Here is a 12,991-nt window from a genome sequence, read left to right on the forward strand (position 1 = left end):
GAAAAATACAAGGTACATGCAACCCGAACTGTGTGGGGGTTCCAGGTCATCGTGTGCGATGGTGGAGCATGCACAAGCCCACACCTCCCCATTCCGCCCCCTTTTCCAGCCACTTCTGGGTTGCCGCAACTTGCATTCGTGCAGTCGCGCGTAAATCGGTTGTTGCCCTGTAAACGAAGACCAGGAACCTTATCCAGACTGAAAGGAACTCCAGAGCAGCACTTCACAGTAGCTGTAAATGCAAGCTCTTAGTTTCAGTACCACATACATCAGTCTGGACTTTCATTGTACGCTTGCATTACAATTGCATCACCCAGTCACTTCCTTCCATTTTGTACCAAGTCCAGAAAGGGCTGGCTGTTTTTAACCACAGACACCAATTTCAAATAGCTGCACAGAATTCTCCAGCTTACTTGAGAGATTCTTGTAAAACTTTGAGCTTTGGTCAGATTGGCAAAAATTAACTTGAGTAGGTCACCAATGCTCAGGAGATAAAACACCTTCCTCTGCTGCTTAGGAAATCAGTCCCCTGCGGGCCCAGTCTTATACTGCCAACTCCTTGGACTTGGCCTAATCTTACTGGCATTCTGGTTCCAAAGAGGTTGCAACTTTTTGCTCGTAATCTTCTGTGGCCAGATCCTCTGTATGCAATTTTCTTGTTTCTGCAATGAGCCTTTTCACTCCTACCATCCACTGGCTCACTTCAGTGACATGGTCCACAATTAGTGAGCGATGGATCTCATCAGCTGCATCCCAGTGCCGCCTCTTGAGCTCTGAAAGTAAAAAAGAAAGCATCTCAGAACTGCAAAAGGTAATGAAAAAGTAGCCCAATTCAACTGCTTCCCCTGACCCCAGCTCCTAAGTCACTAAAGAATTAAGGAATGCAGATGTTTGCGGATCCACAGGCCACACACATGGACTGCATCCTACTGCAGCAGTTCTGCTATAGGAATTATTTAAGGTGGCCAGAGGCTGTAAGATAAAGAGTTTACAATGAGGAATGTTGCCGCAGAGCATTGAACCTTGTCCTTGCTGCTTACCTTGTGTCAGAATCTTCATTCCCTTTCTCACTGGGGCAGAGAGTTTCCCTTGTACCCACATCTGCTGCAGGATTCCTAAGCGCTTGCTGATGTCATCACAAACCTGTTTCTGAAAAAAGCAATTCTTATTAGGAAGCACATCTCACAGTTTCCCCAGTCTGAAATTAGACTGGAAAGAGAAGTGGCTAAATTGCAACTAATCACCAAACTTAAAACCATGGAGAAACCTGGTCTGAACAAAGACATTGGATTCTTATCTCATTATACATAACAAAACTATCTTTAGCCATCTCACCCCTTGCCTTTCCCTGCAAGACTAATTGCAGCCGTTAAGAGTCGTCAACAGGTTTTCCACACCTATCAGCTGATCACCCATTCCCACCACCCTTCTGAGTAATACCCCTCCCCACTCCCTCACTATATTTAAGGATCTGGTGACTTCTGTTTCAGTGTATCTGAAGAAGTGTGCATGCACACGAAAGCTCATACCAAGAACAAACTCAGTTGGTCTCTAAGGTGCTACTGGAAAGAATTTTTTATTTTGTTTCACAAAGTTTATAACTTCTCACCAGAGTCTCCTTGGTCCTCTTAAGACAAAAGGGAATGGCAAAACCCTCATTAGCTTTGAGCTCACCAAAAAGCAAATCCTGGCTTAAAGCTTAAAATTTTTTTATTTTATTTTATTTTTATTTTGTTATGGAAAAAATCCCAGGTGTGGAACTGCCCAGCCACCTGGCCCTTAGGGATAGGCCCACTGGTTTCTGCGGAGTTAAATAAAAGAAGTCCAGCCACTGGAGCAAGGACAAGACAGGGTTTATTGCGCAATAAACCCTGTCTTGTCCTTGCTCCAGTGGCTGGACTTCTTTTATTTAACTCCGCAGAAACCAGTGGGCCTATCCCTAAGGGCCAGGTGGCTGGGCAGTTCCACACCTGGGATTTTTTCCATAACAGTTGGTGCCGAAAGCCGGGACTTGCGGTTCTCCCATGTTGCTGACTGGGGGCCCTGAAATCTTCAGCCGGCACCAGGCCATTTGCCTGGGAAGATCTTTTGGACCCCCGGCCATCTTCAGGGGCGGTAATTTGCAAGTCTCTAAGGAGCCAGCCGGGGAGCAAAGACAAGATCCAGCCGGCTTATTCATTGATCCCGGGATCCCAGCGCAGGACGCGTGAGTATAGGTTAAAGGGAAAAACCCAGTGCACTGGTGGGAGAGGGGTGGTGACTCCTGGCAACGAATTCTCTGCCCTCTTACCTGTTATTACTTCTTGCCTTTCTCTTGGTCCAGACCACGAAGCCTGTGGACCTTTGCTCAACTCGACAGGGGAGTTCTGAGCTCTATCACTTTCTCTCAAATTCTCTGGCCAGCCGCACCGAGACTGGGCCCGAACGTAAGACGGGGAGGACGGCCTAAACAACCACCTCACCGCTGTGGGCACCTTATCGAAAGCAAGGGGTCAGAGTTCTTTTTCATACTTCTGCCTGCCTTATCGGTGTGGAGCCCGAAGAATAAGTCGGGGAGGACGGCCTAAACAACCACCTCCCTGCAAACGGGTGTCCTGTCGACAGAAGGGGTTGGAAGGACTGTCTTCTATCCAGGGGCCACCCGATCTGGCACCACATTGAGTGGGCGTTCAGTAGGGTGTCCCCCCTTTTCTCAAGTTTGTGACAATAGGTAGGAGGTTGCCAGGAGGGAGAGCTTGGCCTGAGGGGCAGGACAAGGCAGAGTGGTAGATTGCACCCCTGGGAAAAGGAATAAGGAAGAAGAGGTCTGGGGAGGGAACCAGACGGTTGTTGAGGTGTACACGGAAGTTTAGTTGATAGGTTTAGTTGTTAAGTTTTCTTTTACATGTTACATGTTGTCTGTTATGTGTATGTGAGTCTGTTGTGTCTCTGTCATTTTGTTTTCCTTATGTAATTTCAGTGATCTTAAAAGGGCCAGAGAAAACCAGAAACAATTACAAAAATCCAGTCTGAGAGCATGTATGTTAGAGATCTTAAGAGAGTTGTGTTTTAAAACTGGCCAGACTGCCCTTCTTAAGTGTGCATAATTTAAAACTGCAAGCTTGCTTCAAATTTTTAGTTTAAAGAAACTATTTGGACCTGATCAACTTAAACATGATATGTTTTAACCCTCGATTAGGAGCCGCCCAGAGTGGCTGGGGAAACTCAGCCAGATGGGTGGGATATAAATAATAACTTATTATTATTATTGAATATAAAACTGAGGTGTGAGCAAATATTTATTATTCAAGAGAGGCTCCAAAAGTGTCCCTCCAAGTGGTAGGAGAATCCCCTGAAGGGGTTTGACTGTGTTCCGAGAGGGGGATTCCCCCCCCTTCCTTTTGCAACTAAACAGGAAAGAAATCTGTACCTAATGAGAAATGTTTAGTTGCAACGTAAGTTTATGAGAGCTAGTCTACTATTGTGTTCTAGTCTACTTTGGAATGTGCTGTGAATTTAGCCTAATGTTTCTGCTGCAGACAGCCAAGTTGAGTATAACTGCTCTCGCAAGCTAAACTGCAGCGCCTGTAATTTCATTAAGCCTTAGGTAGGTCTCCCTTTGAGAGAGAAATGTGGTTGCTGTTGTTCTGAGGAATTGTTATGACTGTATGCCTATGAAAATATGGTGTTCCTTCTAGGAAAAGTGTTATTAAGGGTAGAAGCTTCCATAGCCAGCAATTGTCTATCTCAGTCCAGTTTTAACTTTGATTCGGTTGGACATAAGGGTTATTGTAAGACTCCCAATATCAGTCTGTAAGATCAGCCAGGATAAACTGGCCCTTTTCTTGGAAAATGCCCCTTCAGTTTCTATCTCTTTCTGGTCCCTAGGTCCCCAAATCGGAGTTGGCCCAGGTTCTCCTTTTGAGTTTGTCAGCCTTAGAAATTGGCCATAGCTTCTTAAGGGTGCACAGTTAAAAAAAAAAAAAAGTGTGAGGGCTTAATCAACCCCCAAAAACAACATGGCAAATATTGAAATGGGTGGAAGTGGTGTGTAAAGATTTGTTGCTTTAAAGAGACTGTAGAAGGCCATTTTCCCCCCTCTCCAAAGAGAAAAAGAGGGTGTGTGTGTGTGCTTACCCCCTTTTCCTGCAATAAAGGGGAGCAGGCAAAAAAAGGGGGATTTGTAACTTTGAATTTTTATATAAAAATTTTGAACTTGTGAACTCAGTGTTCAATACACAATTTTTCCTGCTGCAAAAGTCTTAAGTTTTACAAGATAAATTGCAGTGTCTGATTTTCATCAGCCTTGAGCCTTTAAAAAAAAAAGGTTTTCTTTGTTCTGTCTGAGCCTTTTCCTTCCCCATCTTCTTCTGTGCTTAAACAGGTAAATCTACTCCTGAGTAAGGTTCCTTAACATGGAAACTTGGGGGTGGTGGTTGCTAAGGGTAACCCCCCTTCTCACTTTCTCATGTGTAGTTATTTTAATTCTTAACTCCTATGCATTTGTTCACTAGGCTTTAGGAAATTTGTTCAGTCATTCACTTTAATTTTAAATCACTTCTATCAAAATCTAGGCTGTTTGAAAACTAAGGTACGATTGGTTGGATCAATTCTTGAATAAATACTATTCCTTATAAAAGACTCTCCCTATCAAATCTTAGGAAAACCGTCTGTTCACTTGTATCTTTAAGAAAATTTCTCTAAGAACTTGCCATCTCTAGTCTAAGGAAAAACTCACTCAAACTATCTTAACGTTTGCTAAAAGGTTCTGTATAAAGATGGTACTTTTCTTTTCCTCTTAGTACATGTGTGCTTGCATGATAGTTGTGTCTGTGTACATAAGAATGTGTCTCTCTCTAGTAGTAAAAATCTTGTGAACCCTGTAATTTAGGGGGTTGGACTGGATGACCTCAGGGTCCCTTTCAACTCCCACTTTATAGCTATGTGGAAGGCCATGCCATGTGTCTGCAAGCATTGGAGGGTACTTTTTAAATCCTGGTGTGGTGGTGGGTTGAAATTCAGCGCAGCTTTCAGAGTTATGAGTAGAGTGCTGTGTTTTGTTTTATAGAAGGAGTGATTACCAATTCACCTAGCTTAAGTTTTAAAGTTTAAGCACATACTTGAAGAGCCTTGAAGAGCCATTTTCCCATACATGAGGGGGCAGAAAATTTAGTCTGCCTTGGCTAAAATCACTGAGAATATTTGAATTTTATGAATTCTGACTCTCTGGCCATTTTTATTCTGCTAAATGACCAGAGGGGGTGCACACAAAATAATGATAGCCCACATTTTAATAGAGATCTGTACCCCGAAACCTGTAGATAAAGGAGGCATAGCTCCCAATTTATTTTGCCTGGGGTATGAGATGTTTATTTGATACCGTAAACATGATTAATTAGTGCTGAGACTTCATTATTAGGAATTTAATTTGACCAAACTTAGCTAGGTTTGTCTGAATGCTGAAGTTCTAATTATTTAAAGTTTAAGATTTATAAGCCCATTTCCTAAGCAGTGAGAAACAGGAAATGTGTCAGAAAATGTCTTAGGATGAAATCCTAGAAAAATGGATTTAAACTGACCAAACCGAAATTTAATTTGACCAATTTCATTGCTGTTTGGTTAAGGGTGTGAATTGCTGGGTTTCTGTTTAAAATCCGACCCTGTTCTTAAAAAAATCTGCTCCTCACGCTTACCTTCCTCTATTCAAGGTAATTTAGCCAATGGATGCAACTCTTTCAAATGGTACAATAGGTTTCTAAATCATGAATTCTGTACATGCTCAGAGGCTACTGACAAAGCTTAGCCTTGCAGGGAGATTGCTCCAGAGGCCACCTGAAGAACAACAACCGAATTAAGTATTTGGGCTTTAAAATCCTAACATGCCAAATTCTTTCCACAGGTAAAAAATGAGAGTGCTCTCTTCAGGATTTTTTGTTTGTTTGTTTTTAGAGAAAGGGGGAGATTTAAGTGAATTCTATAACAGTTTTTAATGCATTTTTAGGAATGGGGGGGGGGCAACTAAACAAGGTCTCCTCCACACTTGGAAGGTAAAAAAAATTTTTAAAAAAATAAATTGCTGTCTTTTGATTCTACCACTGATTTGCACCTTTGGTAAAATGCTTCCTCTGAAATCCACCCAAGTGATAGACTATGCAAATGAAGGTTCTATTGTTCTTTCCCAGTAGGTACTCAATCCTATCTCTTTGCATTTCACCCCAAGCATTCTCTATGTTAATCATGTATAACCCTTCCCCTTTTGTGAGGTAGTGATGATGTAGTGATGATGTTTCCAAATTGTATTCTGGGATATGATAGGAGTTTTAAAAGTTCTTGTAACACGGTTCTGGGTGTGCAGTTTGACTGTAACCTATTGCGCAATAAACCCTGTCTTGTCCTTGCTCCAGTGGCTGGACTTCTTTTATTTAACTCCGCAGAAACCAGTGGGCCTATCCCTAAGGGCCAGGTGGCTGGGCAGTTCCACACCTGGGATTTTTTCCATAACAATTTTGACTATGGCAGACCAACATGGCTACCTACCTGTAACTGGCTTAAAGCTGTTTGCCTGCCTTTATTTTCATCCTACCAGTTTTATAATTTCACTCTTATCTCTGCTAAAGCAATAGCTATACCTAAGATTTGTCACTGCAGACATCATGCCAAACCATAGTTCAATATGATGTTCTAGTTAAACCACCTATTTTCAGAGTCTGGCACGGTCTCTAGCTCACTGTGGATGCCATCTTTTCAACACAGCCTGACACATTCATCAATTCCTCATTGCAAGAAGTCCACAACAACAGAGCTCAGATTTTAAATAATATCTAGACCTGTTGGAATTCCAGCCACAGAAAGTCAAAACCATTTCATGTTAGATGTTACACTTAGATGTGATCCACAGTAATGCAAGAGATAGAAGCCTCACGCCATATATTCCTAGTGATCAGCACCTCAGTTTTATAGGTATTTGGCTTACACGCACATACAGATGGCTGGAAAACTGCAAGCATCTTGCCATCTCATCCTCTTACTTCCCTTTCCCCAGAATGTCTCCAGTATCTGGGGATCATTTTGCCTGCTTTTTTGTATGCTGTGTATTTTTTTGTGGAGGGTTGCTTGCTCTCTTTCTTTCTTTCTTTCTTTTTCTTCTTTCTGCAGTTACTGGGAGTGTTGTACCTTTTGTTTATTGGAAGATGTTTTGTCTGGCATTTTTGCTACCTACTTACTTGGGTATGCTTGGGGCATGGGTTGTGGGGGAAGGCTGCCAGCTTTTTAAAAAAATTGTGCTTTGTTCTGAGGTGTATACAAGTGTTTTGTTTCAAGAGGTTCTGTGCATTGCCAGTTTTTTTCTTCTGTGAAATGGTGCCCATGACAACTTCTTATATTTCCAAATGTGCCCCCCACACCCCCTGCTCTAGCTGATCAACTAATCACTTCAGTACAAAGAAGCAGACCACAACTGCTCATACAGAGGCAAAAGAACTTTCTTCCCTCCAAAGTAAAATGGGGAAATCCCGAAAAGGCAGCAGCTCTACTTACTGCTACAGATCTCCTGCAATTGTCCAGAGCCTCATTCAAGGGGGCAAGAACATCCTCCACTTGGCAATCCTCTCCAGCCTCAGCGACGGGTTGGTTTGTGGCATCTACCCTCATAGAGCGGCCTGGCAAACCAGGAGGAGGTAAGCCCACCGGTGGCGGTGGAACAGCTGACAACGCTGCTGAGCAGGTAGCACTTTCCGAACCAGGTGCTAAAAATACAAGTCAGGAGGAAGACACAATCAAGCATACAACCTGTGTATAGTAGTACATAGAGAAAATCTAATTCTGGGTCTCAGAATCGGCAAAGCCAAGCCACACCCCTTAGATAGGGGAGATCCCTTAGAGATCATCTGCAGGAGTATCGCTGGTCACTCCTTGAGCCAGCAAAGCCTATTTGACAGCAACAAGAAACCAAGACTTTAGTGTCAGTATTGTGGAACACTCTGTCAACAGAGGTTCAGCACACACCTTCTGTTTCAACTTTTAAACATTTGATGAAAACTTCTCTATTCCATCAGGCTTATGCAGGCAATTAAGAATACAACTTTCCACAATAGTTAGCTGATTTCAACTTTGTATGTTTTTTGTCGTATGGTTTATGTACAATTGTTGTAAACAGCTTCAACTTCTTTTTAAGAATAGCAGTATACAAATATTTGTGTAATAAATTTGATTCAGTTATGTAGTTCCCACCCTCAGAATTTCTGCACACACTTCCTTAGAACACACATCACACAAAAACCCAACCTCCTGCTCAAAACCAAATAGCTCTCAGAGGATGACCAGTTTTTTTCTGAAGAGTATCTATTGATCCCTTTAAAAATAGGGCTGGATGAAGCACTTGCATGTTGAGAGTTTCACAGAATATTTTTAAATAGATATATCTGATGGGAAACCACTAACAGAAAGAGTGCAATTCTGAGGTGGGTCCAGGAATTGCATCAGTAATCCTTAAGCAGGTCACAACTTTCTCTAAGAAGAAAGGGGTGGGGCCTCCGGTCTGGGAATGGAGCTGTGAGGGACGTCCTACTGATCTCTCCGACTAAAAGGCCTTTAAACACTTGGAAAGCAGCTCTGTGCTACCAAAAGATTAATGCCAAATGGTAAATAAACTTTCTACTATCTCTTTACTACTTAAGATAAATCACCTTGTCTACCAACACGAGAGCTGCTGAAAGAAATAAAGCGGCAGAAACTAACGCTGAAAAAAATATGACTGATGCAAAAAAAGCTGACTCAGAGGCTACTGAGCAGCATTAACAGGCAGTTGCAAATACAGCTACTTTACAAAATATCCTGGCCCAGCTTCAAACCCTAAAACCATATACAAGACCAGCTGAGAACTCTAACAAAAGACTTTAATGAGTTCCTGGTGCAATTGGTGAACTTTGAAGGCAGACTGGACTCATTTGAGAAATTTTCACTGGCCTCTCACAGCACTCTTAATTGTGGAACCCAAAGTCACACTTGTGATGTCCATAGAGAAAAAATCCTGTGTGGTTCTTGCTGTGTGCCTGTCAATCTCTGGAACTGACTTTTATTTCTGTTTTACGTTATGATCTTCAAATCCATCTTGGAATTAGGAAATGCTACAAGTTATTGATAAGCATGGCCTTCCTTTGGACATTCTGAGTTTGTTAGACAGATGGCATCTCACCACATGAAATGTCATATTTTAAAGCATGATTTTTGTGCTGATTGCACTTCTGCTTGTCTGTCCGAATTTGCCCCTTGGTATGCCAAACTACCCATTCAGCCTCCTTGCCCTCACTATATAACCAGCATCACAAATATCAAACAGAGAAAAGCCATTACAGCTCTGCAGTTCCAGCCTATGCGTTCTGCCATAGTTGAAGGACACTGTTGCTGGATCCCTTATGAAGAGAGTTTGCCCACATGGAGGAAATGTGCCTGAAGACTTACCCCACTAGATTGGTTGCCCAATCTATGAAGATTAAGAGCAGCCTTGCTCAACAAGTTAATTCTCACAGTTGGGAGATCGACTGGGTATTTGAATAACATTTTATTAGAGGACAAATAAAAATCAGCCTGCTTTGCCTTTAGAGTGGCAATTTTAGGGAGACGTTTGTGGGGGTGAGAAGTTGAGGTCTTCAGGGAAGCAAGCTGTTATCCTCACATAATGTCTGGTTTTAATAATTAAGCTGTTTAATGTATTTCATTCTGTTTTATGTATTTTGCCCTTTGTAATATCTTCAGCTATTTGCATGTTTCTTATGGTTACAATAAAAAAAAAAAAAACTAAAAATGCAAGCAAGACTCATGCGTAGCCCTTCTACAGGAGGCCCTATCGCTTGGAGTGAAGTTGGCTACAGGAGGTAGAGAGAGAGAGGAAGAAAGGGAGGGAGGGAAGGGCACAAGGAGGTGGGCTCTGTGTTCCTGGCAGGTGTGGGGAAATTGACCCATCACAGCAGAGGAAGAGATGGACAGTCCAAGAGGCTCCTCCAGGGATCACTTTAAGACAACCGCTTGCAGGGGTTGTTTGCTGGTTTGTTTACAAATTTCATGAAACAAATGAATGAATGACTGACTGAAACTGAATAAAAACAAAATAAAATAAATCCTTCCAGCAGCACCTTAGAGACCAACTAAGTTTGTTCTTGGTATGAGCTTTCGTGTGCATACACACATCTCTGAAGAAACAAAATAGAAAATTCTGTCCAGTAGCCCCTTAGAGACCAACTGAGTTTGTTCTTGGTATGAGCTTTCGTGTGCATGCACACATCTCTGAAGAAACAAAATAGAAAATTCTTTCCAGTAGCACCTTAGAGACCAACTGAGTTTGTTCTTGGTATGAGCTTTCGTGTGCATGCACACATCTCTGAAGAAACAAAATAGAAAATTCTTTCCAGTAGCACCTTAGAGACCAACTGAGTTTGTTCTTGGTATGAGCTTTCGTGTGCATGCACACATCTCTGAAGAAACAAAATAGAAAATTCTTTCCAGTAGCACCTTAGAGACCAACTGAGTTTGTTCTTGGTATGAGCTTTCGTGTGCATGCACACTTCTTCAGATACCTGCATGCACACGAAAGCTCATACCAAGAACAAACTCAGTTGGTCTCTAAGGGGCTACTGGAAAGAATTTTCTATTTTGTTTCGACTATGGCATCTCTGAAGAAGTGTGCATGCACACAAAAGCTCATACCAAGAACAAACTTAGTTGGTCTCTAAGGTGCTACTGGAAGGATTTATTTTATTTTTTATTTTGTTTTGACTATGGCAGACCAACACGGCTACCTACTTGTATCTGAAACTGAGTAAGTGAATGTATCCTTACGGAGAGGGCTACTCGACCGCCAGCGAAGCGGATTTTGTTGGGAACCTTGACTTCACCCAACATCCCGTAGTCCCGGAGTTTTGTTTTGCGTTTACGCTTTCCCTGTTAACAAAACAATAAAATGCGAGAAAGAAAGAAGGAAAGAAAGAAAGAAAATCTCAGCGTCTCCTCACCTGGCCCGTGAGGAGGAAGAGGAAGAGGAGGCGGTGCTGCTCCCGGAGCAGCTGCCGGGCGTCGAGTCAGGACCCCCCGCTTGCCGCCGCCGCCGCCGCCGCCTCCTGCCCCGGAAGCCTGAAGCTGCTGCAGGCCGTACGAGAACTGAGGCGGGTCGTTCCAGCCGCGCTCCCGGTTCCCTGGAAAGGAAAGCGAGACGTCAAGGCCATCCCTCCGCCGGCAGCCCGCCCGCTCGCTCGCCCCTCAGGCGCCCGGCCTCTCGCGACCCCTCACCCGGCTTCACGTAGAGCTCCGCCATGGCCTCCCCCTCAGCTAGACGCGCCCTCAGCCGCTTGCCGGCGCGTGACGTGGCGGGCCGGATCCTGAGGGGCCGGGCCGAAGCCAGGCCCGCATGCGCGGAGGAGGAGGCGGCGGCCCTCGGTCAGGGCCCGGGCGGCGCTTCGCAGGTGTCGGGCGGAGGCCAGGAGGAGCCCGGCCGGGAGGGCGCCGGGTTGGCCGGGCTCTCCCGCCCGAGTGCTCAGAACGGGAGCCGCCAAGGTAAAGGTTGCTGCGTAAACTCAAAGGTAATACTTAGAAAAATAAATATGAAAATGTCCATACACACATTTAATTAAAATAATAACAACAACTCGGTGGGTTCCCGCCGGAGCTATGCAGAAAAGCGGCGCCTTTTTAATAACCGTGTTAACAACAACAGTAATAAATTTATAAAAGAAAGACAAGAAATGATTCTGGACAGAGAAAAAAGAAAGGACTTTTTCAGGCAGCGCTGGGTCGGAACTGCGGAACTCCCTCCCTCAGGAGGCGGCGGGCGGAGACCAACTCGGGTGGCTTTAGAAGATGATCAGAGCATTTCGAGGAGGAGAAGGAGAGGGCTGCCCAGGATTACTAGCCAGGGTGGCTCTGCTCTGCCTCCGCGGTTGGAGGCAGAAATGCTTCCAAGTACTGTACCAGTTTATATGCCTGTTGTCTTTGTCCATGGAGTTTTCTTGGCAGGGATACTGGAGTGGCTTGCCAGTTCCTACTCCAGGTGGATCACGTTTGGTCCAAACTCTCCGCTATGACCTGTCCATCTTGACCTGTCCATAGCTTCCCTGAGTAATTCAAGCCCCTTCGCCACGACAAGGCAGTGATCCATGAAGGGGATCCATGAAGGGGAAGACTCCCTAGAAAAGACCCTGATGTTGGGAAAGATGGAGGGCACAAGGAGAAGGGGACGACAGAGGGTGAGATGGTTGGACAGTGTTCTCGAAGCTACTAACATGAGTTTGGCCAAACTGCGAGAGGCAGTGAAGGATAGGCGTGCCTGGCGTGCTCTGGTCCATGGGGTCACGAAGAGTCGGACACGACTGAACGACTGAACAACAACACTGTACCAGTTGCTGGAAACTGCAGGAGGGGAGAGTTGCTCTTGGGCTCTGGTCCTGCTTGAGGGCTTCTTCCCATAACTGGCCCTGGCCCTCATCAGCTGTATGCCAAAGAAGGGCCTCAGGTGATGATTGCAGGGTCCAGGTCAGTTCATAGGGGGGAAGCAGCCCTTGAGGTACTGTGATCCTGAGCCATTTAAGACTTTATAGGTCAAAACCAGTACAGTGGGACCTTGACTTACAAGCTCCTCGACGTACGTCGTTTTCGACTCGCGAATGACTTCCGGGAGAAAAAAAATGGCCGCCGCTTCCGAATTTTTCGACCTACGAAGGGGAAGCGGCGGCACGATACCTCAACTTACAAGGTTTTTAATGCGGTTTTCTCAACGTATGAAATTTTTTCCCTCCGGTGATAGCGCCCTTCGAGTTACGAAAATTTCGACCTACGAGGGCGCCTTCGGAACGCATTAACGTCGTAGGTCGAGGTACCACTGTACATTGAATTGGACCCAGAAACTAATTGGCAGCTAGTGGAGTTGGGCCAGGATCAGTGTAATATGCTTAAACCTCCTTGTCCTGGTGAGCAAATTTTGCACCAGCTGGAGTTTCTGAACCATCTTCCAAGTCAGCCTACTTAA

General features: G+C 44.4%; 1 protein-coding gene across 1 annotated transcript; it reads right to left on the reverse strand.

The window, feature by feature from the left end:
• Positions 1 to 269: 269 nt before the first annotated feature.
• SRA1 (steroid receptor RNA activator 1) lies at positions 270 to 11,346 on the reverse strand. Its single transcript, XM_033154199.1, has 5 exons — positions 11,260 to 11,346; positions 10,986 to 11,165; positions 7,516 to 7,724; positions 1,041 to 1,149; positions 270 to 773 (listed from the first exon to the last, which is right to left on the reverse strand). The coding sequence occupies exons 1-5, from the start codon at positions 11,282 to 11,284 to the stop codon at positions 577 to 579; spliced, it is 720 nt and encodes a 239-aa protein (XP_033010090.1). The 5' UTR covers positions 11,285 to 11,346; the 3' UTR covers positions 270 to 576.
• Positions 11,347 to 12,991: the final 1,645 nt, after the last annotated feature.

This window comes from Lacerta agilis, chromosome 7 (assembly GCF_009819535.1).
Source record: "Lacerta agilis isolate rLacAgi1 chromosome 7, rLacAgi1.pri, whole genome shotgun sequence".
NCBI lineage: Eukaryota > Metazoa > Chordata > Lepidosauria > Squamata > Lacertidae > Lacerta > Lacerta agilis.